This window comes from Erinaceus europaeus, chromosome 8 (assembly GCF_950295315.1).
Source record: "Erinaceus europaeus chromosome 8, mEriEur2.1, whole genome shotgun sequence".
NCBI lineage: Eukaryota > Metazoa > Chordata > Mammalia > Eulipotyphla > Erinaceidae > Erinaceus > Erinaceus europaeus.
In genome coordinates this window covers 121,050,560-121,076,590 of record NC_080169.1, presented here as the reverse complement: position 1 = coordinate 121,076,590, position 26,031 = coordinate 121,050,560, and the positions used below count along the sequence as shown (strand labels likewise).

Genomic DNA, 26,031 nt, shown 5'->3' with positions numbered 1-26,031 from the left:
GAGGAGACAGGATAATGGGTATACAAAAAGATTTCCATCCCCGGGGGCAACAAAGGTCCCAAACTCAATCCCCAGCACTACCATAAGCCAGAGCTGTGCAGTGCTCCGGTAATAAATCAAATACTCCTGAACTCTTTTGTGTCGTGTTGCTTTATTATTATTATTATTGCCTTGTATGTCTTCTATAACTCGTGTCCACTGACCTCCAGGTGTAAGAGAAACCTCAAGCCTGAATGCACACCACAGATGGACATAAAAATATCATTCTTCTGATGTTTCTTGTTTCTTTCTAAACCGCCAAAGTGGTATATTTAGATGTATGCAAATCCCTGTGTTGCTTATCTGGTCTTTCACTTTTGCAGAAAATCACCCGGGGAAAATAAAGGGGGGATGGGGAAGTAAAATGTAGCCATCTGAGGACCTGTTCAGAGGAAACTTCCCCTTAAACTTCTGCCCCAAGTTCTAAACCCAGGGGAAAAAAATTGTAAGCTTTTTTTGTTCAAGCAGAAGAAAAAGAAACAGAGAAGCCCAGGGACATGAAGCAGGCCGGGAAGTCTCGTTTACTTATTTTCCCACCGGCAGAATGGCTCGGGCCCCTCAGAACACCCCAAGGACCCCCGCATAGGGCGCAGAAACCCTCGGTCCCAGCAGAGGGTGGAGGACATGTATGTGCGTGTCCAGCCAAGCTAGCCTGCAGGCCTCGGAGCTCCGCCCACCCTGCATTTCCTCGACCTCGCCACGCCCACCTCACGATCAACCAATCGTGTCCGGAGATGTATCCAGGCCCCGCCCCTCGGGCCCTGGCTTGTGCTCTTTGTTCTCCCGGCAAACCGAGTGGCAGCCGCTGATTGGCTGTCGCGCTTCAGCCAATCAGAAGGCGGCACCTCAGGTTAGCGCTCTAGGCTTTAAACGCCGGAGCTACTGAGCGTGCGAGGAGGGCGGCGCCGCGGGGGCGGGGCGTGTGCAGACACATGAGAGGCCGGGGACCCAACTCGGGCTGGGATTGGTCAGAGGGCATCGGCGGCCTTGCTGCGATTGGCCAACCCGCGGCGTTGCCCCGCCTCCGGCCAATCGCCGCGGAGTACTTCCTGGGGGGTTTCGGAGTGGGCTCAGTGTCAGGTCGGGAGGCCGCGGGAGCTGCAGCTTCCGGAGCGCCCTGCGCCCACCTGCCCGCCGCCATGAAGCCCCGGAAGGCCTGCCTGCTTCTCCTGCTGCTGGCGCTGACGCAGCTGCTCGCGGCGACCAACGCGCGGGACCCGGACGAAGGTGAGCAGCGGACAGGCGGCCATGCCTGGCGGACCAGGGCGTGGGTGGACGCCCGCCGAGCCCCCAAGACTCGCAGCACCCGCGCCGCGGCCTCGGGGTTTGCAAGGATCGCGGAGCGGGTTTGGGGGGGGGGAAGGAACCAAGAGGCCGAGACGACGGGCCCCCAAACCCGGGCACCTCCATCAGACACTGGAACTGGGGTGCGCAGAAAGGGGGCTGTCGCACCGCCCGCTGGCAGGGCGCCCCTGCACCCCGATTCTGCTCTGATCGCCCCCCCCCCACCGCCTAGGAAAAGGGGCGCCGGAAAGTGACGCCCCTCCCCACAGTTTTCCAAAGAGTTTGCAGAGGGAGAAGGATCGACACCCCACCCCTCTCCCCCACCCCCAGGTGGGGGGCTCCCCGGGCTGCACGTGCCGCCCGTGGGTTTGGGGGGAGCTGCCTGGAGGTGGAGGCGGGGACCGGGGGTGAGCGGTTGGGCAGACCCCAGCCCCAAAGTCCTGGTGCGTCCTCAGGTTTTGTCTTTGAAATTCGCAGGCTGCAAACACGGGGCAGAAAAGTTTTTTTTTTCTTTAATTTGTTCAAGTAGAAAAAGGGAGCAAGGAATAGAGAGAGAGAGAGAGAGAGAGAGAGAGAGAGAGAAAGCATCCTTTAACTGGCCCCAGCCTTCTTCCCCTCCCCATGACGAAGACTTTTACTCCTTTGCATGAATTTGTCCCCAATTTTAATAAACAGCCCCCCCATCCCTCTCCCCCTTTTCTCTTTATCAATGTGGAGGCTGTGAACTTTGTACCCTTTCAAACAGATTGAGTAACTGCTGTGCCTGTCTCCGATTTCATCTGTCCCCAAAGAGCAAGTGAGAAGGGGGAAGAAAAAAAACAAAAAAAAAAACCACCTGCAAGAAAGAGCCTGGAAGGATTCTAGAGAGCAGAGCATGCCGGGGGGCACCTCCAGCTGCATCACCTGGTGTTTATTTAAATACAGGGTCCCCCCCGCCAGAAACAAACAGGAGGCAGGCGGCCCCGGGCCCCGGAAGCTGCATTTTGAGCTTGTTCTGCCCAGTTCCCGCGCAGACAGAGGCACAGGAGAGTCGGAGGGTGACAGCCCAGCTGACAGAGTGCAGGGCTCTCACATCTCTCTCATGTGGAGCTTTCTCTGATAGGAACTAAGTCATTCTTTTATAATCTTACAAACTAGCGACCAGTGGAGAGGGGGGACCTTTGGGGAATGTAGTTAACTGACAGGTTATCTCGGGCTTGATTTTGATTTTGGGGTTCAATCTTGGGGCGGGGGGTGGTCACATCCAGGACTCTGGGTGCCAGCGAGCTTCACGCCTTCTTTTTTTTTGGGGGGGGTCCCACTGACACCCCAGTGGCCTTTAAGGTCTAAAGACTGAGCCTCCTGTCACAGGCCTGTCTGGGTCCCAGGCCAGAAGTCACACCTCAGTTCCCGCCAGCCAGATTCATGGAAGGAGACAGTTGGATCCTGTTGGCCGCCTGCCTGCTTCTCCTCATCAGTTTAGGTTTAAAAGCAAATGGAGGGGTTGGAGGGAGAGACTGAAAGGAGGATGCAAAGAGACTCTCATGCCTGAGGCTCCAAAGTCCTAGGTTCAGTCCCCAGCACCACTACAAGCCAGAGCTGAGCAGGGCTCTGGTAATAAGATACAATAAAATACGGGGCCAGGCGGTAGCGCAGCGGGTTAAATAAACACAGCGCAAAGCGCAAGGACCGGCGTGAGGATCCCGGTTCGAGCCCCCGGCTCCCCACCTGCAGGGGAGTCGCTTCACAGGCGGTGAAGCAGGTCTGCAGGTGTCTGTCTTTCTCTCCCCCTCTCTGTCTTCCCCTCCTCTCTCCATTTCTCTCTGTCCTATCCAGTAGTAACAATAATAACAACAAGGGCAACAAAAGTGGGGAAAACGGCCTCCAGGAGCAAATGGATTCATAGTGCAGGCACCAAGACCCAGTGACAACTCTGGAGGCAAAAGACAAATAAATAAACAAATTTAAGCAAATGGAACCTTATTAGCCGGTGTCATCAAGCAGTTTGACTGCCAATCCTACATTGCTGCGAGGAGTCTAGTGAATGATTTTCTCCTAAAATCTAGGGTACCTGGGAGGGGGGGTGTTAACTACCTTACACTAAGTGAGGCTCTGAGTTTGAGCCCTGACAGCAGGGATGCTCGGTGAGTGATAGAGCACTGCTGTCTCTCCTCTCAGAGAAATCACAAAAGAGGGCTGGGACATAGCTCGCCTGGGGGAGTAGACCTTCCAGGTGTGAGGCCCTGGGTTCAAGCCCCTCTCGGTGAACCTGGGGTGGTATTCTGTGCCTGTCGGATCAGTGATGTGTGATGGCTCCCCTCAGGGAGGTGGTACCATGTCTGCATGGGGTACGGCCAGCTCTGGTGAGGCTAGGTGTGCTCTCGGGGCACCTCACACAGACTGTCTGGGACAGATGAGTGTGGTGAGGACACTGGAGGGGTGCGGAGGACACCGCCTTGTGCAGCCCAGAGTCCTCAGGGAGAGTCCTTACTGTCAATTTGCTTGTCAGTGGCCCTTAAAAGTAAAAAGTAGTGGCCCAGGAGGTGGTGCAGTGGATAAAGCATTGGACTCTCAACCATGAGGTCCTGAGTTGAAGCCCTAGCAGCACATGTACCAGGGTGATATCTGGTTCTTTCTCTCTCCTATCTTTCTCATGAGTAAATAAATACATCAAAAGTAACAGGGCTAGGTGGTGGCACTCCTGGTTGAGCATTCACAGCACAGTGCTCAAGGACACGGGTTCGAGCCCCCTGTTCCCACCTGCAGAGGGAAAGCTTTGAAAGTGGTGAAGCACCTGGAGCTCCGCTTCCCCAGAGACCCACCCTACTAGGGAAAGAGAGAGGCAGACTGGGAGTATGGACCGACCAGTCAACGCCCATGTTCAGCGAGGAAGCAATTACAGAAGCCAGACCTTCTACCTTCTGCAACCCACAATGACCCTGGGTCCATACTCCCAGAGGGATAGAGAATGGGAAAGCTACTGGGGAGGGGGTGGGATATGGAGATTGGGAGGTGGGAAAAAAATATAAAATAAATTAAAAAAAAAAAAGAAAAAAAAAGAAAGTGGTGAAGCAGTGCTGCAGTTGTCTCTCTGTCTCTGTCTCCACCTTCTTCTCAATTTCTGGCTGTCTCTACCCCATAAATAAATAAAGGTCACAAAAAATCAAAAAGTAACGAGAACCCAAAGTAACAAGGGTCAGGAAAGGAGTTTGCTCCCTTGGGAGCCCTGTGGTGTGCTGTGTCAGGGGACCCCCTTCATCCCACACTCGGCAGTGCCCACAGGTAGATAAGGAAGCAAGTCGGCCTTCCCCTTTCTTAATTTATTATTTACTATAGAGAGAGAAATTAAGAGGAAGTGGGAGATAGAGAGAAAGAGAGACAGTGAGACACCTGCAGCCCTGCTTCACCACTTGTGAAGCCTTCCCCCTGCAGCTGGGGACCAGGGGCTTGAACCTGGGTCCTTGTGCACTCAGCCAAGTGCACCACCACCTACCCCCCGCTTCTTTTTTAAAAACCTTTTTTTTTTAACCTGGTGTTGGGGAATGAGCCAGGGCCTCTTGCATTTGTGATGCCTTCTGAGCAACCCCCCAGCCAGTCTGTGCCCTGTGCCCCCCACCACTGTGCTGTTGGAGTTGCTGGGGCTGGACTTCTCTCTGCTGTGAGGCGTAAGTAAGCTCTCACCACTGAGCACCCTGGCCTCCAGCCCCTTGTTTTTGCCTTGTTGTGAAACCCACCTTCGCCCCGTGTGCCGGGTGGTGGCCGAGCCCTTCTTCCTTCCTGGCAGTGTCTCTGAGCTTCAGGAACAGATTAATTTCTAGCTGGTGCTTCCTTCCAAACCATGTATCCCCCCACCCCCACAACACATACCCCTTCTTGCTGGCCAGCGGTTCTGTTTGGTTTCTTCTGCTGGGCAGGGTCAGAGTGGGTGTGTCCAAGCCGGTAGAGACCACACACACACACACACACACACACACACACACACACACACACACTCTCACACACACACTCTCACACACACACACACACACACACTCTCACACACACACACAACACACACACACACACTCACACACACAAAGGGGGAGGCCCTTTCCTCAGTCCTCCCAGCTGGAGCAGAGGTCCTGCAGAGCCCCCCTGGTATGTAGCCACCCTCTGGGGTAGGATTTTCAGGTGACAGGTGACAGACCATCTTCTCATCGGGTGTGAGCTGGGCTGGGCCATCACGGACAAGTGTCCTGGACGGCCCAGAACCCCCCAGCCAGCCCATGGTGGCCTCAGAGGGTCCCAAGAGCACGGGGACCTGGCGGGCATATATGCTGCCTGTCCCTGGCAGAGGGGACTCGTGACGCCAGCCCGGGGGTGGCAGTGGGCTTTGAGCCCAGGCCTGCTGCAGCTGGGCGCTGTGTCTGGCTGTGATCAGTTTCCTGAGAGACATCAGGGCGCTGCCCTGGCGCGTGCAGTGCTGGGGACCCGACCTAGGACCTTATGCGTGAAGCCCTGTACCCTGCCCGCTGAGCCACCTCCCCAGCCTCCAGGAGCCTGCCTGCCTTTTAATGCTCCCCGAATTCCTCCTGTTGTGGCCCAGAGCACTCGTGGGCCCAGAAGGGAGCTTGCCTTTGGGGATGGGGGAGCTTGTGGGGCTCCCCAGCTGAGATTCGGGGGAGTCCCAGGGTGGCCCTCATGCCCCAGCCTTCAGTCCCTTGAAGCAGCCTGACTTCCAAGCTAGTGGAGCTCACCCCTCTCCCCTATAGCTCCACTTGGGCCAGGAAGCCGGTCCAGCCCTTGTTATTTTGACTTTTCCCAGAGCACTGCTAAACTGCAGCTTCGGGTGATGCTGAGGATTGAACATGGGGCCTTTGGTGCCTTTGGCATGAAAGTCTTTTTTTTTTTTTTGGCCTCACCGCTGCGCCGTCTTTCCAGCTCCAGTTGAAGCTTAATGATAAGACTCTTGGGCTCCCAGAAGAGAACCTGGCTTCCAGGCAGGGCCTCCTGTGCAGGAGTGACAATTCATAAATCTGGGATGCATTTTAGACTAGGGCCAGGCCCCAGTGCAGGACAGAGAGAGAAGAAAAGAAATAGCTCACCTAGGAAGAAGACCTGTGCTTTGGGCCGCCAGCCCCGGGGACTGAACCGGGAACCTCAGGCTCAGCGGTCCTGTGCTTTACCTGCTGAGCTACTTCCCCACCTGTGGGGAAAGCGTCACAAGTAGGGAAGCAGGGCTGCAGGTGTCTGCCTGTCTCCCTATCTCCCTTCTCCCTCAGTTTCTCTGTTTCTATCCAATAATAAATTTATATATTATATATATATATATATATTAAATTTTAGATGCTCCTAAACATCTCCCACCTAGAGATCCCTTTCCATGGGCCTGAACCCCCCCCCCCCCCTGCAAACTGAGAGCAGAGCTTCTGGTGGAGGCCCAGTGTCACCACCCCGTCTCATGGGACTGTCGGGGGCCCGGGTGGAAGGTTGGGCACACCTTTCGGGAGGCGCATCAGCTGTGTCCTGACGGGGATGGTGTTCCCGCTCAGACCCCAGTAAAGAAGACACCGTGGAGGAGGACGAAGAAGACGAGGATGAGGAGGAAGACGACCTGGAGGTCAGTGAGGAGAACGGAGTGCTGGTCCTCAAAGACTCCAACTTCGACACCTTCGTGGCTGACAAGGACACGGTGCTGCTGGAGTTCTACGCGCCCTGGTGAGATGGGGCGGCTTTCCTCTGCTCCTGATGGCCACCCGCCTGCAGGAAGGCGGCTCTGGGGCAGGGTCGCAGGGGGCCACCCGCACGGCGAGGGTTGTGCTCTACCCAGGGGAGCTGCCCCAGCCCCCAGCCCTCAGCGGGCGGCCCTTCTATCTAAGGGCTGGAAAATAGCTCCCCCAGTAGGCTGCACGCTCTACTATGTGCACAGCCTGGGTTCGAACCCTTGTACCACACAGAAATGTCATTTCATGGGGGGGGGGGTGGCCTGGGGAGGCTCTGGTGCTGTGTTCTCTCTCTCTCTCTCTCTCACTGAAATGAAAAGAATGAAAAATTCATCTCAGTTGGGGGCTAATGACAGATCTGAGGGGGCAAGAGCGTCCCCGACACACACACACACACACACACACACACACACATATACACACACACACACCCAAGGCCAGACCCGAACTCGCCTGCCTGGGGCAAGGGCACCCCACTTTGCTGGCTCAGCTTCACAGGGCAGGACCTTAAGGTGGGGGAGAAGGTTCCTTCCCCCCTCCTCTCCTGTTGTGTTTTAGCTTGTTTTGTTTTTAATGGTTCATTTATTTATTTGATAGAGACCGAGAGAAATCCAGAGAGGAGGAGATAGAGAGGAAGAGAGACACAGACACCTGCAGACCTGCCTCGAGCTTGCAAAGATGATAATGATAATGATGATAATAATATCCTGTCAGGTGGCGGAGCTCAGGGTCTGAAGGCACAAGGGCCTGAGTTCCAACCCAGACACCACAATGCCAGAGTGATGCTCTGTTCTCATTTCTCTCTCTCCCTCGCTTTCTCTAGTAAATATTGGCTTATTGGAAGTCATGACACATTTTTTTTAATGATTTATTTATTTATTCATGTGAAAAATAGGAGGAGAGAAAGAACCAGACATCACTCTGGTACATGTGCTGCTGGGGGTCAAACTCCCAGGCCATGACACTTTTTTTTTTTATTGCCACCAGGATTGTTGCTGGGGCTTGGTGCCTACACTCTGAATCACCCTCTCTATTCCAGCCAGCCATTTTCCCCTTTCTCCCTCTCCCCCACCTTTCTATTTTATTGGCTAGAACAGAAGGAAACTGAGGGGGAATAGGGAGGCAGAGAGGGAGAGAGACACTTGTAGACCTGCTTCACTGTTCATGAAGCTTCTCCCCTGCAGGTGGGGAGCGGGTCCTCGAACCCAGGTCCTTGTGCATGATAGTGTGTATATGCTTAACAGGGAATGCCACCCCCCCCCCCACAAGATGCATTTTTTGCAACAGAGAACATAGAAGAATTACATCATGACTTTTCCAACAACCCAGTAAGTTTAAAATGACAGTTACCTGGGCAAGTTAACTTGAGAACGTCACTGACCCCCTGAGCCTCCAGGGCTCCCCGCACAGACACCCCCCCACACACACAGACACACACAGGGGTCCCTGGACCAAACCTGGAGAAACTTCGAGATGACACATTGGCGCTTAGAGACGAGGAAAGTCTCAGTCCAGGACACGGTCGGGATTTGAACCCAGCCCCCTGACCCCAGCCTCCTGGGCCTCCCTCAAGCCGGTGGCTGATCCCCACTCCCCACCCGCCCGCCCGCAGGTGTGGACACTGCAAGCAGTTTGCGCCCGAGTACGAGAAGATCGCCAGCACCCTGAAGGAGCACGAGCCGCCCATCCCCGTGGCCAAGATTGACGCCACGGCCGAGACCAGCCTGGCCAGCAGGTTCGACGTCAGCGGCTACCCCACCATCAAGATCCTCAAGAAGGGCCAGGCCGTGGACTACGAGGGCGCCCGCTCCCACGAGGGTGAGCACCCCCGGACGGGAGGGGGACAGGTCAGGGTGCACCTGCACAGACGGACTTGTCCTTGGGTGGTGGGTAGCTGGGTGACGTACGAGGCCCTGGGTTCGAGCCCTAGCACCACATGGGAGTGAGTGCCCTGGCAGCTCCACGGGGTGCTCTACGGAGTGTGGAGCAGGTCTTTGTGGGGATGGGTTCAGGACTGCAAGGCCCAGGGCTGGAGCTCAGTGGCCAAGAGTGTGATTCCCGTGGACACAACTTTGGATTCCTAATAAAGATCATAAGAAATAAAAGTGAAAGAGACCCGAGCTGCGGAGTGACGCTGGCTCCCGCTGCAAAGCTCTCTGGAGACGCCTCTGGGTCACCCGTTCCCTGTGCTGTGTCCCCCCCCATCCCTCCCTGCCCGCCCCCCCCCAATCCTCAGTGCTGCCTGATTTCCAGAAATCGTGGCCAAGGTCAAAGAGGTCTTCCAGCCCAACTGGACGCCCCCGCCGGAAGCCACACTCGTGCTGACCAAGGACAACTTCGACGAGGTGGTGAACGCCGCGGACATCATGCTGGTGGAGTTCTATGCCCCCTGGTGAGCCGCTGGGGGGCGTGGGGGTGGGGGGGCAGGCCCTAGCGGGGCTGTGGGCTAGGCATGTGGTCCTGGAAGTGTGCCTGTGACAGCCACGGCTCTGCAGGGGACGCAGGCACACAGGGAGGGGTGTGGCCGGGACAGGAGACCCTGTGGGGTGGGGGAGGCTGGCAGCCTCTGTGGAGCTTGTTCTCGGCTGCCCACCCCCCAGGCCCCCACCCCCACCAGTGTGGACTGCCCCCTCTGCTCAAGGCCGTGTGTTCCTGGGTGAATCTGGGGTGATGTCTCTCAGCCTGTCCCCCATCTTACGCTGGCATCTTGGTACCCAAGGCACAGCCACCTCTGTTCCAAACTCCCCTCCACTCCCCTAACCCCTTTATCTCAGAACTTCAGCTCTGAGAGAAGCAGTAGAAAAGAGAAAATGCTAGAAATGGGAGGCAGGGGCGTGACACACCCGGTAGAATGGTCGTGCTGCCATGAGCAAGGACCTAGGTTCACGCCCTCGGTCCCTGCCAGCAGTGGGGAAGCTTGGCAAGTGGTACCACAATACTGAAGGGGGGTCTTTCTGTCCCTCTCTCCCTCCCTCCCTATCTTCCCTTTCTCTCTCAATTCTCTCTGTGTCTATCCTAGAGCCCCTCATTTAGCTGAGCTACCTTGTGGGTTCGGGTGGGGGTGGGGCCAGGACCCAGGTGTAGGCACAGCTTCTGAGGCTTGTAGGTTCTGGGAAACTGGGAGAACGTTCTGGAACCATAGCTCACACATCACAGGGCACAGCCCTCAGTTCTCCCAGGAATCCCGGGAGCCCTCAGAAGACTGTCAGCTCAGCAGTGAGGACCCGGGACTCAGACCACAAGGCCTCTCAGGGTTCTGGCTGTGTGGACAGGAGATTTGAACCTGAACCTGACTCAGCTCCCTCCCTGGCTGTCTGTCTGTCCTCTAGTGGCTGCCTTGGTCCGGCCCCTGCTGTCCCTCAGGGTGGTGATGTTTGCGTGAGGCTGCCCCAGCATCCTTACCTGCCTCTCTCCAACCTAGAAAGTGTGTCGTCCCCCCCTTAGAAACAGGTGATTTAGTGGTGGGTAGATAGCATAGTGGTTCTGCAAAGAGACACTCGTGCCTGAGGCTCTGAAGTCCCAGGTTCAATCCCCTACACCACCATAAGCCAGAGCTGAGCAGTGCTCTGGTTAAAAAAAAAGAAGAAAGTTACAGGCTATTTGCCAAAATAAAGAGGCACGATATGAAATTTATGACTTTAGCAAGGCGGCTTTATTTATTTATTTATTTATTTTTACCTGAGCACTGCTCAGCTCCGGCATATGGTGTTTGCAGGGGATTGAACCTGGGACTTTGGGGCCTCAGACGTGAGAGTCTCTTTGCAGAACCATGATGCTCTCTACTCTTGCCCAGCAGTTTTTAGTTTTTGGATCAAAGGGTGTCTGGTCCCACCTAGAATCTAGCACTGTGGTACACAGGGCGGGGAGACCACCTGGATTTATTCCGGCGCTTGCTTGAAAGTGCCGGGACACGAGGGCCCCCAGTCGTAGCGGCTGGCTAAGTGGGTCAAGGGCTTCTCCCAGGAAGAGAGCTTACTCCTTTGAGATCCAGGGGCCTGGCCTGCAGAAATGGCCGCTCACAGGGAGCTAATGTGTGGTTCCCTAACAGCCGGGGTCTGGGGACGGGTGTTTACCCAGGAAGTACTAGGCTTCCCAGGGAGGACTAGGTTATTTATTGATTTTCCCTTCTGTTGCCCTTGTTTTATTGTTGTAGTTATGATTATTGTTGTCATTGATGTGGTTTTACTGTTGTAGTTATGATTATTGTTGTCATTGATGTTGTGGTTTTACTGTTGTAGTTATGATTATTGTTGTCATTGATGTTGTGGTTTTATTGTTGTAGTTATGATTATTGTTATTGATGTTGTTGTTGGACAGGACAGAGAGAAATGGAGAGATGGGGAAGACAGAGAGGGGGAGAGAAAGACAGACACCTGCAGACCTGCTTCACTGCCTGTGAAGCGACTCCCCTACAGGTGGGGAGCCTGGGGCTTGAACCAGGATCCTTATGCTGCCTGACTCCCTCTTATTTATTTATTGTTGGCTAGAGACAGAAATTGAAAGGGAGAGAGACAGACAGACACCTGCAGCCCTTCTTCACCACTTAGGAAGCCTTCCCCCTGCAAGAGAACTGGGGCTTGAACCCAGTTCCTTACACATTGTAATGTGAGCACCTAACCAGGTATGCTTCCACTTGGCCCCCGACATGACTTGTCTGTTGTTGTTGTTTGTTTCTTTCTCTTTTGTTGTCCTTATTTTTTTTTTATTGTAGTTATTGTTGTCGTCGTTGTTAGATAGGACAGAGAGAAATGGAGAGGAGGGGGAGTGAAAGACAGACACCTGCAGACCTGCTTCACCGCCTGTGAAGCGACTCCCCTGCAGGTGAGGAGCTGGGGTTCGAACCGGGATCCTTATGCCGGTTCTTGGGCTTTGCGCCACCTGTGCTTAACCCGCTGCGCTACCGCCTGACTCCCCAGGACAGGTTTTTAAAACCATTCTTTGAATGGTGAGAACAGTGCACCCGAGGCTGGAGTCCAAGAGGAGAGGAGGGTGAGAGAGAACCTGAGCCTCACTCTGGTGGATAGAATGCTAGGGACTGAACCCGGGCCCTCGTGCCCGCGAGTCCAGCTGTCGGGGGCTAACTCTGAGCCCACAGATAGTCCCCTCCGTGGGGTGTTTGGCCTGGCCTCTCTCACATTGTCCCTGTGCTCCGTGTGTGTGTGTGTGTGTGTGTGTGTGTGTGTGCGCGTGTGCGCGTGTGCGTGTGCGCTTGAGTGCACACCCACACAGGTGAACCCAGGGCCTCTCCCGATGGGGCTGGTTCCTCGCCCTCCATGAGACCTCACTAGGTGGCAGGGGTGCTCAGATGTGCACACGGGGAGAGGCGCCCCCCCTCACTGGGACCCCCCCTCGGCCCGCAGGTGCGGACACTGCAAGAAGCTGGCCCCCGAGTACGAGAAGGCGGCCAAGGAGCTGAGCAAGCGCTCGCCCGCCATCCCGCTGGCCAAGGTGGACGCCACGGCCGAGACCGAGCTGGCCACCAGGTTCGAGGTCAGCGGCTACCCCACCCTGAAGATCTTCCGCCGCGGGAAGCCCTTCGAGTACAACGGCCCCCGGGAGAAGTACGGTAGGTGGGGATCCGGGCTGGGGGTGGGAGGGTGGGGTTCGGGCCCCCCTTCCTCAGCCGCCTTTGCCCTCCCCGGCAGGCATCGTGGACTACATGCTGGAGCAGTCGGGGCCGCCCTCCAAGGAGGTGGCTGGCCTCAAGCAGGTGCAGGAGACCCTGAAGGACGGGGACGACGTCATCGTCATTGGGGTCTTCCGGGGGGACAGTGACCCTGCCTACCAGCGCTACCTGGATGCAGGTGAGGGGGTCCTCCAGTGGGTGGGCAGGGTGCCCTGAGGCTGGATCCAGGGGCCCGAGGGGTGCAAGCCCCCAACCACCCCCACACACATACTCCTGGCCTGTCACTCGGGATTGACTGTCAGCACTGAGTGTCCCCTCAGCCGGTGTCTTCCAGGAAGGGGGGGCCCCCAGTGTGCTGTCACCCTGCTTGTCACAGGCTTGGCCGCAGGGCTCGTGGAGGCTGAGTCTGAGCAGCCTGTGACCTGGGGGCTGCCCTTTCCCGGAAGTTGCTCAGCCCTGGCTCCCATTACCCCAGATGTCACTCGTCACAAGGCCTGAGTGAAAGCTCTGCGTGGGGCCAGTCCAGTCGCTAGCTCACCTGACGGTGCGCTGCTTTCCTGTGTGAGAATTGGGGTCCAGCCAGGCCCTCCCCTCACTGCCCTGAGGGGACTATTTCTGTCTTAGAAAAGTCACCCTGGAGATGACCAGTGTGCATCTAGGGACTGAGCCCACAAATGCAGGGGCCGTGGGTGCAGCTGGATCCAGAGGCCAGCTTGGTGCCTGCAAGTCCGTGGCTCTGCCTGCTGCTGGATGTCGGGCTGCTTCTCCATTCTTTTTCTTCCTCACTCCCTTTCTCTATTCCTTCCTTCCTTCCTTCTCTGTCAAGGCCAGGTTCCCCCATGTGACATTTTCCTGCTCAGCTAGAGAGAGCGACCACAGCATGGGAGCTCCCCCAGCACCCCAGCACATCCTGGCGTCCTGTGTGGTGCTGGGGCTCAAACCTGGGCCGTGAGCAGACCAAGCTCATAGCATCTGGTGTGCTACTTCCAATCCGGCCCTTGATTCTTTCCCCCTCTTTCCTATTAGATAGGACAGAAAGAGAAATTGAGAGGTGAGGTGGAGGTAGAGAGGGTCAGAGATGCTGGTGGCCTGCTCCAGCTGGGGCTGGCACTGGGGTCCTTGCGCATGGTAATTTTCCTAAGTGGTTCCTCCGGCCCCAGCCAACAGCCTGCGTGAGGACTACAAGCTCCAGCACACTTTCAGCACCGAAGTGGCCCGCTTCCTGAAGGCGGCCCCTGGCCAGCTGGTGGTCACGCAGCCGGAGAAGTTCCAGTCCAAGTTTGAGTCCCGCAGCCACTTGCTGGACATCCAGGTGGGCGGGGCCTGGTCCATGGTGGGTGGAGCCATACGGGCGGGCGGGGCTTGGTCCATGGGATTGGGTGGGTGGGGCCTGGGCCCCAGTGGGCGGGGCTTGGTCCATGGGATTGGGTGGGTGGGCCTGGGCCCCAGTGGGCAGGGCTTGGTCGGTGGGATGGGATAGGATGGGGTGGGGCTGGCGAGGTTAAGGGGTCCCTCACCTTGCGCCTTCCCTCGGCCCCCCAGGCCTCCACCGAGCCTGCAGCCATCCGGGAGCACGTGCAGCAGCACACCCTGCCCCTGGTGGGCCACCGCAAGCCGGCCAACGACAACAAGCGCTACGCGCGGCGCCCCCTGGTGGTCGTGTACTACAGCGTGGACTTCAGCTTCGACTACAGAGTCGGTGAGCTCAGCCCATGGGATTGTGTGGGTGGGGCCTGCGGGCGTCCACCTGCCATCCAGGCTGGGCGGGGAGGCGGCACCCCAGGCCTCAGTGCAGAAGCTGCTTATTCTGCCCGCGGACCCAGCCGGAGCCGCGTCCACAGGAGACTGGGCTCCGGCCACCAGGCTGGCCCTTTAAAGAGATCAATGCCAGACGACAGTCACAGCAACCCCTTAGCGGGCGACTTTTTCTTTTCTGTGCACAGAGAGCACAGTTTGTTTGGGTTATCCGCAGACGCATGGGGGGGAAGAGAAGGGTTTTGTTTTTGTTTTTTTTTTTTGCCTCCAGGGTTATTTCATGGGCTCGGGCCTGCAATACGAATCCACCGCCCCTGGAGGTCGTCGATTTTCCGTTTTTATTGTTACTGCTGCTATTGTTGGATAGGACAGAGAGAAATCTAGAGGGGGGAGAGAAAGATACACACCTGCAGACCTGCTTCACCGCTTGTGAAGCGACCCCCCAGCAGGTGGGGTGGGTCCTTGCACTTCGCACCATGTGCACTTAACCCTGTAAGCTACCGCCAGGCCCCCAGAAGGAGCGGGTTTTTTTTTTTTTTTAAGATTTTATTTATTAGAAAGAACCAGACTCTGGTACATGTGCTGCTAGGGATTGAACTTAGGACCTCATGCTTGGGAGTCCAATGCTTTATCCACTGTGCCACCTCCCAGAACACAGAAGGAGCAAATTCTAAGGCCACCAGCCAAGCAGGAGGAAGCCCTTGTGTGCTGGGAGGAGGGAAAGATGTCCACCAAATGCTTTTTTTTTTTTTTTTTTTTAATAAGTGAACCTTTGCTTTTGTGTTATTAAAAGTTAGCCCTTGGGGGGAAAAAAAGAGTTAGCCCTTGGGAGTCGGGCAGTAGCACAACAGTTAAGTGCACATGGTACAAAGCCAAGGACCAGTGTAAGGATCCTGGTTGAGCCCTGGCTCTCCACCTGCAGGGGAGTCGCTTCACAGGCGGTGAAGCAGGTCTGCAGGTGTCTGTCTTTCTCTCTGTCCTATCCAACTGTTGTTCATTACTGCTGTTCAGGCGCCAATATGCCGGGCTAGCTTTGCAGGTGGGGGGAGAGAGATGACCAGGAACTCATGGCTGAGCAGGAACGCAATATGCCGTCGTTTATTAATCAGATACATCGCCTTTTATGCATCTCTTCACTGGAAGTGGCAAGGGGAAAGGAAATTACTAAGAGAGGGGGCAAAGCAGAAAAAGAGCTCCAACAGAACATAAAAAGCTTCCATCTAACCAGTGGGGATTAAACCAGTACCCTGCAGGCAGGGCGGGTCTCAGGCAAAACAGTGATGATGTAAATAGACCACAATATCCAGCAATGCAGCAAAGACAAAAACAAGGGCAACAAAAGGGAAAATGAAAATAAAATTTTTTTTTGGGGGGGGAGAATAATGGTTATGCAAACAGACTCTCCAAGGTCCCAGGTTCAATCCCCTACACCACCATAAGCCAGAGCTGAGCAGTGCTCTAGTAAGAAAAAAATAAAAATAATAATTTAACCCTTGCTTACCTCACCACAACCAGCTGAGCTACCCCTACCCAGCCCCTGGGACATAGAGCTTGGGGCTTCAGAGTCATGTGTATCACCTGCCCGCCCCCTAGGCGACAGAGTCCCCCCCAGCCGGGCCCACCTGCTGGTCACACTGGCCTTGGCAGAACGGCTCCCGTGACCACGGTCCCGTTTCCCACCCCCAGCCACCCAGTTCTGGCGACACAAGGTTCTGGAGGTGGCCAAGGACTTCCCCGAGTACACCTTCGCCGTGGCCGACGAGGATGACTTCGCCAGCGAGGTGAGGGACCTGGGGCTGAGCGAGAGCGGGGAGGACGTGAACGCCGCCATCCTGGACGAGGGCGGCCGCAGGTTCGCCATGGAGCCCGACGACTTCGATGCCAACGCCCTGAGAGACTTCGTCACGGCCTTCAAGAAAGGTGGCCTCCTCCCTCGGACCCCCCCCACACACACACACTCCTCCTCTTTCCTGTCTTCCTCCTTCCTTTCCTCTTCTGTCCTTTCCTCTCCTTCCTTTCTCCTCCTTCCTCTCCTCCCCTCCCCACTCTTCATCCCTTTCGTCATTGTGCTGGGCACATGGCTTTCTCTCTCTCTTGGGCTGAGGGTGAGGGGTTGGAAGTAGAGGACTCCTGTGCTTGCTTGCTTTCAACTAGATTTTTTTTTTTAAATAAAAGGGGGAGTAGGGAGTAAAAAGCACAAGGACCGGCATAAGGATCCCGGTCGAGCCCCCGGCTCCCCACCTGCAGGGGAGTCGCTTCACAGGCGGTGAAGCAGGTCTGCAGGTGTCTGTCTTTCTCTCTTTCTCTCTGTCTTCCCCTCCTCTCTCCATTTCTCTCTGTCCTACCCAACAACGACGACATCAATAACTATAATAATTAAAAGACAAGGGTAACAAAAGGGAATACATAAATACTTTTTAAAAAGGGGGTGGTGGTGGGAGGAGGCTGGATGATGACAGCTGATGGAGCACACACATTTCTATGCACCAGGACCTGGGTTCAGGCCCCTGCTCCCACCTGTAAGGGAGACGCTTCACGAGCAGTGAAACAGGGCAGCAGGTGTCTCCCTGTCTCTTTCCCTCCCTCTCCCGCCCCTCTCAATTTCTCTCTGTCTCTATCCAGTCAAATATTAACAAAAGAACGAAGTCACTCAGTTTAACTGAAGCACCATGGCCTTAGTAAGAACACACCGCACGTCTCAAGCACTGCTGAGGTCAGCACGTGTCCTCTTTGCCTCGATTTACAGACCCCCCACCCCGGAAACTCATTTGCCCTGTATTCATGGTGCTGGGAGCAGTCAGGACCTCCCCGGCTCCTTCTTGGTCATCCCCCCCCCAGTTATTTATTTATTATTTCTTTATTGGGGGATTAATATTTTACAGTTGACGCTAGTTTGTACATGCATAATATTTCCCAGCTTTCCAAATAACAATACAACCCCCACTACGCCCTCTGCCATCTTGTTCCAGGACCTGAACTCTTCCCCACCACCCACCCCAGAGACCTGAAGCTCTGCTTCACCGCTCTTGAAGCTTCCTTCCCGCAGGTGGGGGCTGGGGACTTGAACCCGGGTCCTTGCACACTGTAACGTGTGCACTTAAGCAGGTGTGCCACCAGGCAGTCCCCTTGGCTCTTTTTAAATCGAAGAGCGAGCAGGGTGGCTGTCTGCCGATTAAGGTGCTCTCTGTGACGTTTTCATGGAATGGCAGGGTCGAACCCAGGGCCTCACACATCCAATGTGTGCGCTCTGCCTCTGAGCCACCCTCCCCCCTGTCGGTAATAAGTGAAAAGGCAGGCATCTGGGGGACTTCAAGACCCTTAGTTTGAGGCGGCTTCAGGGCCAGGAGTGGACGAGGCGGGGAGAGCACGCGCCGTGGGGGCCTCGAGGGCCAGTGTGCTGCTGTGCCCTGTGCGTGACCCGGGTTCTTGCCCTGCGCCCACCACGTTGAAGGGAGCTTCCGTGCTAAGGGGTGTGTGTCTCTCCCTGTCTTCTCTCTTTTTTTTTTGACACCTGCAGACCTGCTTCACCACCTGTGAAGCGACTCCCCTGCAGGTGGGGAGCCAGGGGCTCGAACCAGGATCCTTCTGCCAGTCCTTGCGCTTTGCGCCACTTGCGCTTAACCCACTGCGCTACCGCCCGACTCCCTCTCCCCGTCTTCTGTCTCTAAAACAAACACTTCAGGTCAGACTGACTTGGAATTTAGACCTAAATTGTATTTGTAGGCTGTATGCTTAGGCCCCTAATTGTATGGGTCATGTTCCTGTTATTATTGACTTGATTTGATCAGAGCTCTGCCCAGCTGTGGCTGATGGTGGTGCTGGGGATTGAACCTCAAACCTCTGGGGCGTTAGGCACGAAAGTCTTTTTGTATACCCATGATGCTGTTGTCACCCCATCCCCCAGTCCACCTGTACTGTTCTTAGTTGACCGGCCACCCGCCCTGGCCCCCCAGGCCTCCCAGCTGTGGGCACAGGCTGTCATCAGGCCTCAGTGCTGTAACCCCGCAGCTCTGAGCAGCCTCCCTGCACGGGCCCCTCTTTCTGGCCTTGGCAGTGGGTGGGTAGAGATGAGAACCCCCCAGGGCTGGGGAGATAGCGTAATAGTTCTGCAAACTACTTTCATGCCTGAAGCTGTGAGTTCCCAGGTTCAGTCCCAGCACCACCACAAGCTACAGCTGAGCAGTGTTCTGGTCTTTCTCTGTATTTCTCTCATTAAAATAAAGTAAATAGGGAGTCTGGCGGTAGCGCAGCAGGTTAAACGCACGTGGCGCGAAGCACAAAGACCAGCATAAGGATCCCAGCTTGAGCCCCCGGCTCCCCACCTGCAGGGGAGTCGCTTCACAGGCGGTGAAGCAGGTCTGCAGGTGTCTGTCTTTCTCTCCCCCTCTCTGTCTTCTCCTCTCTCCATTTCTCTCTGTCCTGTCCAACAACGACGACAACAATAATAACTCCAACAATAAAACAAGGGCAACAAAAGGGAATGAATAAATATTGGGGGGGGGATAAAAAGGAAAGAAAGAAGGCCCTATGAATAGGTGAACCGGTGTACAGCAGCCACCCTGCCCGCACTCACGCAGGCCTGGGGTCCCCACCCTCGACCCCACTCACGCCTTCTCTTCTGCCTCCCCCGATCCAGGCAAACTGCAGCCCGTCATCAAGTCGCAGCCGGTGCCCAAGAACAACAAGGGCCCAGTGAAGGTGGTGGTGGGCAAGACCTTCGACGCTGTCGTCATGGACGCCAAGAAGGACGTGCTGATTGAGTTCTACGCGCCCTGGTGCGGCCACTGCAAGCAGCTGGAGCCCGTCTACACCGAGCTGGCCAAGAAGTACAAGGCCCACAAGGGCCTGGTCATCGCCAAGATGGACGCCACGGCCAACGACGTCCCCCACCCCGGCTACAAGGTGGAGGGCTTCCCCACCATCTACCTGGCCCCCCGTGGGGACAAGGAGCACCCTGTCAAGTTCGAGGAGGGCGGCCGGGACCTGGAGCAGCTGAGCAAGTTCCTGGAGGAGCACGCCCGCAGCCTGGGCCGGACCCGCGAGGAGCTCTGAGGCCATCCCTGGCCCGGCAGGGACCCCGCATGGCGCTCGGCGACCCAGCTCGGGCCCCGGTGGCCTCCCTCTGCCGGACAGGCCGGTGGCGTGTCCCCGCTCTCGCCCCGGGCACAGGACAGACAGCGACTGACTTGGTAGTTTAGTGGGATCTTCACAGAGGAACAATCTATTTTTTATCATCGTCTGGGGATCTGATTCTTTTTTTTTTTTTTTCAAACCTTCCACTTGCTTTAATATATATATTTTTCTCCCCAAAGCAGATAAGTTGAATCACTTCTGTGTACATGGAGGATTTTTTTTTTTAATTTAAAGTTTAAAAAAAACAACTTTGTCAAATCGCGTTGATCATTCTGTTGTATTTCATACTTGTGGCGGTTGCCTGTCACTCTCCTGTTGTCTTGAGGAGTTGTCAGTGGCGGTGGAGCAGTCGACTTCCAGTGTCTTTATTTTCTTTCTGATTCAACCCAGCATAAGGACCTAGGCCCAGTACCCTGCCCGGGACACCATGTCAACCTCAACCAGTACCCAGTCGGTTCAGGAAAAGTGGAGGAAGGGCTCTCAAGCCACCTTGTGGAGGAGAGGTAGCATGTGTTGTGGGGGCCAGTCTGTGGCCCCTTCTCTCTGAAGTGACATTTGAGGTGACACCCCACGCTGATTGTCATGTCTGTTGGGCTGGCGGAAGAATCATGATTTTTTTTTTTCTATACTATTCAATGCAAAACCACATTATGACTCTCCCCTAGCTCTGACCTACCTACCCCCCCCCTCATGTGGAATTATCTCTGTTGTTTAGTTGTTTGGGTTTTTTTTTTTTTTTTTGACCTCTAGGGTTATTGCAACGCCATCTGGCCCCCTTGCAAAAGACTGTCATACGGGGAGTCCGGCGGTAGCACCGCGGGCTAAACACACGTGGCGCAAAGCGCAAGGACCAGTGTAAGGATCCTGGTTCGAGCCCCCAGCTCTCCACCTGCAGGGGAGTCGCTTCACAAGCGGTGAAGCAGGTCTGCAGGTGTCTGTCTTTCTCTCCCCTTCTCTGTCTTCCCCTCCTCTCTCCATTTCTCTCTGTCCTATCCAACAACAACATCAGTAACAATAATAACTATAGTAATAAAACAAGGGCAACCAAAGAAAATAAATATAAAGATTTTATTTTATTTTAAATTTTTATATTTATTTATTCCCTTTTGTTGTCTTTGTTGCTTTATTGATGTAGTTATTATTGATGTCATTATTGATCCTTACTCGGGTCCTTGCGCTTTGCGCCACCTGTGCTTAACCCGCTGCGCTACAGCCTGGCTCCCAAATTAAAGATTTTAAAAAGACTGTCATACCGGAGGCTACAGGGTCCCAGGTTCCATCCCTTGAGCCACCGTAAGCCACAGCTGCGCGGCGTTCTGGGAAAACAACCATCATCACCTGGAGCCAGAGTAGAACGTGTGCCTGATCAAACAGGGCCCTGGGTTCGAGCCCCGGCAGCACATGGATGGTTGAGCAGTGCTGTGGTGTGTCTCCTTTTAAAGACGGGTTTGGGGAGACCCCAGGTATCCCAGGCTCAGTGCCTGAAACCAGAGGAAAGCCGAGCAGTCCTCTGATTTCCCTGCCCCTCCGTCTCACAAACAAGTCCTGAAGAATGGAGAAGTCGGGGCTGGGCTGTGGGGCACCTGGATAAGCCCACATAGCCCTAAGCAAGGATTCAGGTTCGAGCCCCCGCTCCCTGCCTGTGGGAGGAGGGAATGCTTCACAAGTGGGGAAGCAATTCTGCAGGTGTCTTGGTCTCTTCCTCTCTGTCTCCCCCACTCAATAGCTCTGAGTCCTAACCAATAAACGGAAAAAGTGGCCACCAGGAGCAGGGGGTTCCTAGTGCCGGCACGGAGCCCCAGCGGTCACCCTAGAGGCAAAAGAAATACTGCACTGGGAGGCTTCTCAGTGGCTGTATCACAGCTGGTGCAAAACACTGGTGTCGCCCCCCTACTGCTGCTGCAAATGTCTTTTTTTTTAACTATAAATATAAAAAAATAAATAGAATCTTTTAAGAATAATAGAGCAGTTTGAGAAGCAGCAGTGTGGATGGATATATATCCTGCTTTCTATCAGGCAAAGGATTAAATTATTCTTTATATTAGTTCATACTTGAGAGTCAGTGCTTTATCCATTGTATCTCACAGGCCCCTCTATTTCATGAGAGAGAGCGGAGGTGAGCCAGACGCCCCTCTGGTGCATGCCATCCCAGGGACAGAACCCTGGGATGTGTCTCCCATCTGCTGAGCCCCCTTCTGGCTAAGGGATGTATGTCCCTGGCCTCTGTGTAGAATGAATCTGGTATTTAGCATGTATTCTGTGACACCTTCCATGGAAAGTCCTCCTATGGGAAGTCCACCTGGCTACCCACCTGGCAGCTGAAATAAGATTCCACACCCACCCCTCTCCCCATGAACACATGGTAAGGAAATACCATTTGAAAAAATCCTGGGCACTGGACAGCCTTGTGCGGGCCCAGCCTGAGGGCTAGCAGGTAAGGGGCCCTGGGACCTGGTTCCCTCTCACCTCCCGGCTCTGCAGGCCCCCCTTTCACTCAGCCTAGCCCACACAGAGTGGCCAGGCTCTCTAGTCTCTGTGTCTCCCGCCTTCGGTCACAAGGGAGATAGTGTGGCAGGGAAGAGACAATGGTTGGCTTGTCTGAGGAGAGAAGGGGGGCTTCCCATGCTGATGGGGTCTGGAAGGGGTGCTAGGTAGAGGGGCCGAGTGCAGAAGGAGCCCTCTGTCTGCTCCGGCTGGCTCAGCTCAGGTTGGACTGGAAACCAACCCTGACACCATCTTCCCAGACAGTATTTCTTTTCTTTTCTTCTCTCTTCTTTTTATTTCTTTATTGGGGAATTAATGTCTTACATTCATCAGTAAATACAAAAGTTTGTACATGCATAACATTTCCCAGTTTTCCATATAACAATACAACCCCCACTAGGTCCTCTGTCATCCTTCCTGGACCTGTATTCTCCCCACCCACCCACCTCAGAGTCTTTTACTTTGGTGTGATACACCAATTCCAGTTCAGGTTCTATTTGTCTTTTCTCTGATCTTGTTTTTCAACTTCTGCCTGAGAGTGAGATCATCCCATATTCATCCTTCTGTTTCTGACGTATTTCACTTAACATGAATTTTTCTTTTTTAAAAATATTTATTTTTATTTTGTTATTTCCTTTTGTTGCCCTTGATGTTTCATTGTTGTAGTTATTATTGTTGTTGTTATTGATGTTGTCGTTGTTGGATAGGACAGAGAAAAATGGAGAGGGGGGGAAGACAGAGGGCGGAGAGAATGACAGACACCTGCAGACCTGCTTCATCACTTGTGAAACGACTGCCATACAGGTGGGGAGCTGGGGGCTCGAACCGGGATCCTTAGCCAGTCCTTGAGCTTTGCTCACCTGCATTAACCCACTGTGCTACTGCCCAACTCCCTTAACATGAAATTTTCAAGGTCCATCCAAGATCGGCTGAAAACGGTGAAATCGCCATTTTTTAAAAATAATTTATTTCTTTATTGGGGAATTAATGTTTTACATTCAACAGTAAATACAATAGTTTGTACATGCATAACATTCCCCAGATTCCCATTTAACAATACAACCCCCACTATGTCATTCATCATCTTTCATGAACCTGTATTCTCCCCACCCAGCCACCCACCCCAGAGTCTTTTACTTTGGTGCAATACTCCAATTCCATTTCAGGTTCGACTTGTGTTTTCTTTTCTAATCTTGTTTTTTAACTTCGGCCTGAGAGTGAGATCATCCCATATTCATCCTTCTGTTTCTGACTTATTTCATTCAACATGATTTTTTCAAGGTCCATCCAAGATCGGCTGAAAATGGTGAAGTCACCATTTTTTACAGCTGAGTAGTATTCCATTGTGTATATATACCACAACTTGCTCAGCCATTCATCTGTTGTTGGATACCTGGGTTGCTTCCAGGTTTTGGCTATTACACATTGTGTTGCCAAGAACATATGTGTACACAGATCTTTTTGGATGGCTGTGTTGGGTTCCTTAGGATCTATCCCCAGGAGGGGAATTGCAGGGTCATAGGGTAGGTCCATTTCTAGCCTTCTGAGAGTTCTCCAGACTGTTCTCCACAGGGGTTGGACCAACTGACATTCCCACCAGCAGTATAGGAGGGTTTCTTTGACCCCACAACCTCTCCCATCCAGACAGTATTTCTAGTTCACCTTCATGTTATCTGTCAGGCACAAGCAAAATTTACTAAAATCATGGGGCCCTAGGAACAGACCTAAAATAGACTTCCTAGCTTCTCTCCACCCTAAAATCCCTATTCTCACCTGCTCTGTTCTTATTTTCTGGCCCCTGTTTATTAAGCATTTTGTCCTGCCTCATATCACACTGCCTTTTAGCCACCAAGTTGCTGATGCTACTATGACTTCAACCTGACTTTACTGGGCACATGACCTCACCCACGTGTCCTGGAACCTCTCCAGAGCCCTGCCCCACTAGGGAAAGATAGTAACAGGCTGGGGTGTGTGGATCCACCTGTCAATGTCCATGTCCAGTGGAGAAGCACATACAGAAGCCAGAACTCCCATCTTCTGCACCCCCAAAAGAATTTTGGTTCATATTCCTAGGGGGTTGAGAAATGTTAGGGGAAGATGACCAGAGGGCTCTGGACCCCAATTCCATCAGGACACAGAGAAAAGGAAAAAAGGAAAAATACTAAAAAATAGTAATAGGTGTAGGTATGACTTAGAAAGGGATAGAAGGCAGGACCATAGGAAAAAATGGGTGAAAATATAGGTAGATGATAGATAGATAGATAGATAGATGACAGATAGATAGATAGATGATAGATAGGCAAATTGTTACAGAAATAATAGTCAACACATATCTGTGTTCTTGGGAGAACCACTGCAGTTTCCAGTAGAGTTTAAAACTCTGGTGGTGGGAACGGTGTGGAATTGTTATCCTGTGATTTTGTAAACCCATATTAAATCACTAAAAAGAAAAAAAATCAAAAAAAGGAAACAGGGCAGGTGGTGGCACACCAGGTTAATCACACACCCTACAGGGTACAAAGAGCTGGGTTCAAGTCCCCGTCCCCATCTGCAGGGGGAAAGGTTCACAAGTGCTGAAGCAGGGCTGTAGCTGTCTCTCTGTCTCCCTATCTTCCTCTCCCCTTTCGAGTTCTCTATCTAGGAATTAATAAAGGAGGGAGTCGGGCTGTAGCGCAGCGGGTTAAGCGCACGTGGCACAAAGCACAAGGACCGGCATAAGGATCCCGGTTCGAACCCCGGCTGCCCACCTGCAGGGGAGTCGCTTCACAGGCGGTGAAGCAGGTCTGCGGGTGTCTGTCTTTCTCTCCCCCTCTCTGTCTTCCCCTCCTGTCTCCATTTCTCTCTGTCCTGTCCAACAACGAGTGTCATCAACAACAATAATAACCACAAGGCTACAACAACAAGGGCAACAAAAGGGGGAAAATTTGGGAGTCCGGCTGTAGTGCAGTGGTTAAGTGCGTATGACACAAACTGCAAGGACCGAAGGAAGGATCCCAGTTCGAGCCCCCGGCTCCCCACCTGCAGGGGAGTCGCTTCATAGGCAGTGAAGCAGGTCTGCAGGTGTCTGTCTTTCCCCCCCCCCGCATTCCCCTCCTGTCTCCATTTCTCTCTGTTGTATCCAACAATAACTACAACAACAATAAAAAATAAGGGGGGAGAAGGGAGAAGTTGGCCTCCAGCAGCAGTGGATTCATGGTGTAAGCACTGAGCCCCAACAATAACCCTGGAGGCAAAAATAATGATAAATAAATAAATAAAATAATGTGGTCAGGAGGTGGCACAGTGGATAAGGCTTTGGGCTCCCAGGCATGAGGTCCCAAGTTCAATCCCCCGCAGCACATGTACCAGATGGACATCTGGTTCTTTCTCGCTCTCCTATTATTTTTCATAAATAAATAAATAAAATATTTAAAAAATAAAATAATAAAACAGTGCTATACTTCAGCATGTGTGAGGCTGTGAGCTACTGCCCCTGACTACCTGCGACCCTCATGCAAGGTACCAGAAGTCCCATCAACAGTGAGAGGAGCCATGCCTTAGTGTCTCTCCTCTCCCTCCCTCTTCCCCTCTCTCTACCTGATATTAAAAGAGAAAAGTAAGTAGGGCACCAAAGTAAAAACCCAGTGGTGAGGGGTAGACATGTAGCTCCTGGGCCAGTGGGGGTTGGGAGTGGGCGGGAGGGATGGGTCACAGTCCTTTGGTGGTGGGAATGGTGTTTATGTACACTCTTAGCAAAATGTAGACATATAAATCAGTAGTTAATTAATATGAGAGGGGGAAATCAATTGTATGTCTCAAAGTTTCTCAAAAGACAAACTGAATCTTTTTAATATATAGGCTATGTATTTGATATGCGAACTCTCTCAAAAGCCTAGACCAAGTAGATTAGAAGCATCCAATAGCACAGCTATATACAAGATACTGGGTACTGTACAGCAAACCATAACAAAGGGACTTTTCAAAGTTAACCCAATTAACAAATAATGTGATGATAATATTAACTATCGACTGTCTTTTTGAACCCTAAGA

General features: G+C 53.6%; 1 protein-coding gene across 1 annotated transcript; it reads left to right on the top strand.

Annotated features, from left to right (window-relative positions):
- The first annotated feature begins 1,086 nt into the window (after window positions 1-1,086).
- Window positions 1,087-19,766, top strand: PDIA4 (protein disulfide isomerase family A member 4). Its single transcript, XM_007532722.3, has 10 exons — window positions 1,087-1,266; window positions 6,834-6,999; window positions 8,617-8,822; window positions 9,258-9,396; window positions 12,365-12,570; window positions 12,650-12,808; window positions 13,791-13,942; window positions 14,173-14,329; window positions 16,072-16,305; window positions 19,022-19,766. The coding sequence occupies exons 1-10, from the start codon at window positions 1,179-1,181 to the stop codon at window positions 19,435-19,437; spliced, it is 1,923 nt and encodes a 640-aa protein (XP_007532784.2). The 5' UTR covers window positions 1,087-1,178; the 3' UTR covers window positions 19,438-19,766.
- Window positions 19,767-26,031: the final 6,265 nt, after the last annotated feature.

What these genes read in the sequence shown, in the direction of transcription:
- PDIA4 (XM_007532722.3), top strand. Translation starts at nt 1,179, where the DNA reads ATGAAGCCCCGGAAGGCCTGCCTGCTTCTCCTGCTGCTGGCGCTGACG. An exon ending in GTGGAGTTCTATGCCCCCTG is followed by an intron (nt 9,397 to 12,364) that starts GTGAGCCGCTGG and finishes CTCGGCCCGCAG; the next exon opens with GTGCGGACACTGCAAGAAGC. An exon ending in CGTCACGGCCTTCAAGAAAG is followed by an intron (nt 16,306 to 19,021) that starts GTGGCCTCCTCC and finishes CCCCCGATCCAG; the next exon opens with GCAAACTGCAGCCCGTCATC.